We start from the raw sequence: 5249 nt of genomic DNA, 5'->3' as shown, positions 1-5249 counted from the left end.
GTCTCCGGTGCGGGCGCTCTAGCGCCGCTCGCCCGCGCGCCTACGGACGTCGCCTCGCCCCTTGCTCTGCGCGTGCGTGACCCCGCCCCCCGCCGTCGTTGCCAGGACGACGGCGCCTTCCTCGCAGCCCAGCCGTCGCCCTGGCCTCGCTGCAGTGCGCAGTCTCGGAGCTTCCGCGGGCCCCGCCCCGCCCCGCCCGCGGGGAAACAGTCGCGCGGCGATGACGTCTCGGGGGCCTGGCCGGGCGTCGCGGACTCCGGAGATGGAGGAAAAGGAGCAATTACGGCGACAGATCCGTCTCCTGCAGGGTGGGTCGGGTTGGGCCGGGCCCGGGTCGCGTGTCCCTTTCTTTACCCTTCCTTACCTCATGGCGGGCCACTGCCCGCCTCCCCGAAGGAGGTCGCTCTGCATCCGCGGTCTCGACGACTTTGTCGGGTCGGGTGGGGACGTGGGGTAGGGTCGGGGAGACGGTGGGGAACCCGAAAGGGCATCCGGGCCGGCCGGGGTCAGCCCCTTGTCCGTTTGTCGAGACAGATAGTGCGGGCCCTTCAGGCGCTGCGGCGGGTGGCGGTGGGGCCGTCGCTTAGTAACCGGCGGGCGGCATCCCCCTCCCAACCCCCACGGGCGGGCACTTCTCGGCGCCCTCTCGCTCCGGGTGCCGGACTGTGGGGTGGAAGGCTTGTCCTGGTGCCGCGTGGCAAAGCCCCCGGACGCCTCGTTTGGCTCCTTCCCGCTACAGTCACAGTCTGCTTTAGACTCCAGGCCCCCACTCGCCAGGCCTCAGTTTCCCATCTTTTCCATTTTTACATTGAAATTTTCAATTTTGTATTGAAAAAATTTTCCTATTTAAAGTTATTCCCATAAAGAGAAGTTTAAGGCCTTGGAAAATGTGTATGGGGGGAGAGTCCAGGTGGGCTGGTCCAGCCAGCCAGAGGCTTCTGTCACACCTGTCCTGGGTGTCCTGACGTCTGGACATGGCTTTCTCCGGGGGAGGGGACAGGCCTCTGGCTGGCCGGCCCCCTTGTTGAGGCATTGGAGGACCGGACCTCGCTGGTCTCTTCACATCACGGACACTTCGCCTCAAAGCCTTGTGGACCCGGTATAATACTCCTGACAAATTAGGAGTGTGCAGCCACGGGGTGCGTTTTCAGTATAAGCAGCTGGGGATAGGACTGATGACTGATGGGAAAGGTTCAGGGAAAAGATGGCCGGGGGGAAAAGGGCTGAACCGCTCTGGGGCTCCGGGGTGGGGGCTCATGAGGGAGACGGGGTCTGGGGGGTGTCTTGTCAGCGGATGCGCCTCCAGGGGACCAGACGGCTGGCTGATTTTACTGTCAGCCTCTGGTTAACTGAGCCTGCGCTTCTGTCTTCTCAGGTCTGATTGACGACTACAAAAACCTGCACGGCACCGCCGCCCCGGCCGCGAGCACCGCAGCCGCTTCCCGCTGGCCGCCCCCGGCTTACGGCAGCAGCCGGGCCTTCGGCACCGGCTACCCCCGGCCCGGCCAGAGGGGCTTCTCTCGGAGCTGCGGGCCTGCGTGGCGCAAGAAATACTCCCTCGTGAATCGGCCCCCCAGAGCCCCAGAGCCGCCCGGTGACTGTGCCGCGCAGCCGCCCCTCAGGGCTGGGGGCAGCCAGGGTCCTGACACCCCGCAGCCTGTCCTGGAGAGGCAGGTCCAGCTGAGTTCAGATCAGAACATGGTCATCAAAATCAAGCCACCATCCAAACCGGGCACAGCCAGCGCTGCAGGGGGCTGTCGGGGTTCCCGGGAAGACTGTGAGGACTCCCCCTGGAGTGGCCACAGGCCTCAGGAGGGCGAGGGCGAGCCCCCTGGTGGGCAGCGGCAGCCCTCGAGGCCAGGAAGAGCCAAGGGGAGCTGCGGTACAGAGGACCCGCTTCTGGTCTGCCAGAAGGAGCCTGGCAAGCCTCGGGTGGTAAAGTCTGTGAGCAGCGCGAGCGACGGCCGCTCGGAGCCCTGGCGCACCGTCAGTGAGAGCGCAGTCGCGGGCAAGGCGCGCTTCCCGTCCTCCACCCTGGCCCAGCGCGGCGGCGCGCCTCTGGGCCGGAAGGCGGGCTCACACTCTGGGGCCGGCAGTGGTGCCCAGCTCCTTGGAGACGGGAGCGCGAACGCTGGCCTCCCAGATCAGCCCGCCGCGGGCTTGGTGACGGGCTCAGCCAGGCCAGCTTCCGGACCCAGGCAGGCCCGGGAGGCCTCGCTGCTCCTGTCCTGTCGAACCAGCAAGTTCCGGAAAAACAGCTACAAGTGGGTGGCTGCTTCAGTAAGGAGCCCGCGGGCCACGCGCAGGGCCCTCAGTCCCAGAGCAGCCTCGGAGGCGGCGGGCAAGGCCCCCTGCGGCCCAGCGGGACAGGCGGAGAAGCCGCAGCTCAGGGCCGCTGCGGATGCCAAGCCCAGGCGGCCGGCTGCGTCCTCCGCGCTTGGGGCCTGCCCCAGCAAGTACAAGTGGAAGGCTTCCAGCCCCTCGGCCTCCTCCTCCTCCTCCTTTCGTTGGCATTCGGAAACTGGCAGCAAGGACCATGCCTCCCATCTCCCTCCAGTCCCATCTAGGTCCCCCCCAGGGGACAGACCAGCAGTGGGACCCAGCAGTTTGAAGCCCCTCTTCAGCGAGACCCCACTCTCGGCTTACAAAGTGAAGAGCCGCACCAAGATCATCCGGAGGCGGGGAGGTGCTAGGTGGGTGCCCCCGCCAGCACCCCAGGGTCCTGTCTGGGCGAGTGGGGTGGGGGGCAGGTCTGGGCCTCGCAGCTCCCTGATGGGTGCACGGAGCACATGGGAGGAGGAAATTAGTGGTGGTGCTAATGGACCCAGTATGAATGAGGCCAGGGTTCCCGGGGTAACGGGGGCTCAGCCAGTGACAACCTGGGGAGTCTCCCCTGCCCCCCCACCCCCATTCCTGTTGGTGAGAGACCAGAGGCTGCTGGGGCAGCTTTTCTGGGCCCACAGGGTTTGTGGATGATGCTTTGCACCCAGGCCAGGCACTAGGTGCACAAACCCAGGGTTCGCCGGGGAGGGGTCTGCCCCCTGGCAGCCAAGTGACCAGGTGAGTCACTGTCTCCCTGATTCCATGTCGTTTTCCTGGCCATCCACTCTCAAAGATTGTGAGGAGGCTAAAACCCAGTGTTGTGGCTCGGGGCCCGGTTTGGGTCGGGACTTGGTCGCCACAGCTGTTAACTTAGAGGGGAGAGTCATTCTCACTGTGATCCCCTGGGGGGGTCCTCCCTGCTGTCTGACCTTGGTCCTTGGCCCTGCTCTCCCAGACCGGGGCCACGTTATGTGGGCACCCCTGCCTCTCCGCACCGCGGCCGTCCCATGTTTGAGCTGCTGTGGACAGGGGAGCGTGAGGCCGGCGGCAGCTCCCCTCCGCGGGGGCTCCTCAGCGCCGCTCCAGTCGCACCGGAGAGCCCATCTGGCCAAGGGAGATGCAGGGGCCCCGGTGCCGATACCGGGTGGGGGCCAAGGGTTGGGGGCCGCACTCCCTCTGCCCCGGCTCCGGGCTCTGAAGGGGAGGAGGAGGGTGGGGGCCATCAGCCAGGGCGAGCTGGGCCCCCCTGAGGCAGACTGCCTCCCGGGGTGAGTCCACGGTGCTGGGGTCTGGGTGGGCAGGGGTGGATGGGGAGAGCCGCGCCGCTGGGGGAGCCCATTGGGAGCCACCTGCTCTTTTGTCTCTGCAGCCTTCCTGGCGACAAGAAGAACACAGCCCTGCTCACTGCCACTGCCAAGAGCCAGCTGAGTCTGCGGCGGAGGCAGGCCCTCCGGGGGAAGGGCAGCCCCGTCCTGAAGAAGGCCCCCGGCAAGGGCCTGACGCAGGTCACCAGGCACCGGCTGTGCCGCGCGCCTCCCGGCCGGGCCCACCCCCCCACCAAGGAAGGTACGCCCCGGGGGCTGGGGGGCCGGGGAGCGCTTCTCCCGAGGTCTGCGCTGGCTCTGCTTGCCTGTTAGGAGCCACCTTCCCTGTCGCGAGGAGGTGTGGCCCGGGGCGTGGTAGGTGGCTCGGCCCGGAGAGCGGAGGGGAAGTTTGGATGGACATCTGTCCCCACAGATGAGCCGTCACGCTGGACGGTACTCAGAGCTGGCTGTGGTGGGCAGCTGTGTCCGCAGGCGACTGTGTCCCGCTCCTGTCGCGGAGGCATGGGGCACAGGTCGTCCCTTCTGCTGTCCTGAGGCCTGCATCCCAGCCCGACGGGTGCTGAGACGTTTCCACAGTGACTCGCCTCAAGGGGACTGGGCCGGGGCGAGTGGAGCCCAGGCGGCCAGGCCAGGGGCCTCGATGTGGGGCTGTTTCAGGGAACTTGAGAAACAGGACTGTGGGGGGAGGCGGCTCCGGGACGGGTGTCCGGTCACAGGCAGCTGGCCGGGAATGATGTGACGCAGCAGTGCGGTGAGTGGCCGCGGCTGTTCCAGATTCTTGCTCTGAACGGAGGCTTAGGGGAGTCGGGACTGTGGCTCTGGTTCCTGGTGGCCGACTGTGGCCGAGGCTTGCCCACTGGTCCCAGCTTCCTGGGTCCCCTGTGCACAAGCTCCCCTCCCTTAGCAGGAGTGAGTGCACAGTGTTCTGGGCCCCAGCCACGCCCGTCGGGGAGGGCTGCCCTGGCCTGCGAGCTTCCTGCCCTGCCTTCTTGGGGCCCGGGCTGCCCTGGAGAGCGGGCTTCCCGGAGAGCCGGTGAGCGGCCGCTGGGCGTCACCCCTCCTCGCTGGGCCCGGAAGCCAGTGTTCGTGGGGCTGAGCCGGGTGTTGAGTGGGGCAGGGCCACACAGGACGGGGCCCTGGGCCTCTCTAGACCCTGCTGGTCTCCCGGGTGCACGGCATCCTGATGCAGGGCTGGGCACCGAGGGGGTTTATGGGACATCCCAGGGGCACACACTTTGACCTCTTCAGCCCGTGCTCTTGGTGTAGCTTTGCCACCCTCCCAGGGGTCCAGCAGGGCTGGCCTTGACTGTGGCCTGGCCAGCCGCAGCCGTCCGTGGCCCCACGGAGCCTGGTGTGGGGGCAGACGGGGCTGTGCCAGACCGTTGCTGTCCCGCATAGCAGGCACCGCGGAGGAAGGAGCGCCGCTGCGGACCCCTGTCTGGGGGCGGGGCGTGGGCGACACCGGGCCCTCTCCACAGAGCCGAGCCTTCCTGCCAGCATGGGTGTGCGTGTGCTCCTCCCTGCTCCTGGCAGGAGGACCCTGTGCGGCTGGGGGTGGGGGCAGGGCCACCCTGGCACAGACCGGACTGGACCCACGGCTTG

At 67.5% G+C, this 5249-nt stretch overlaps 1 protein-coding gene across 1 annotated transcript in view; it reads left to right on the top strand.

Moving 5' to 3' along the window:
- The first annotated feature begins 202 nt into the window (after positions 1–202).
- Positions 203–5249, top strand: part of ZC3H3 (zinc finger CCCH-type containing 3) — a 72993-nt gene continuing 67946 nt past the window's right edge. Inside the window, exons 1-3 of the mRNA XM_029923341.1 lie at positions 203–308; positions 1376–2693; positions 3692–3888. Of these exons, the coding sequence (XP_029779201.1) occupies positions 221–308; positions 1376–2693; positions 3692–3888 (1603 nt within the window). The 5' untranslated portion in view covers positions 203–220. The remainder of the gene's footprint in view (positions 309–1375; positions 2694–3691; positions 3889–5249) is intronic.

This window comes from Suricata suricatta, chromosome 15, assembly GCF_006229205.1.
Source record: "Suricata suricatta isolate VVHF042 chromosome 15, meerkat_22Aug2017_6uvM2_HiC, whole genome shotgun sequence".
NCBI lineage: Eukaryota > Metazoa > Chordata > Mammalia > Carnivora > Herpestidae > Suricata > Suricata suricatta.
Note: the sequence above shows the minus strand (reverse complement) of the source record. Positions and strands in the feature narration are given on the sequence as shown.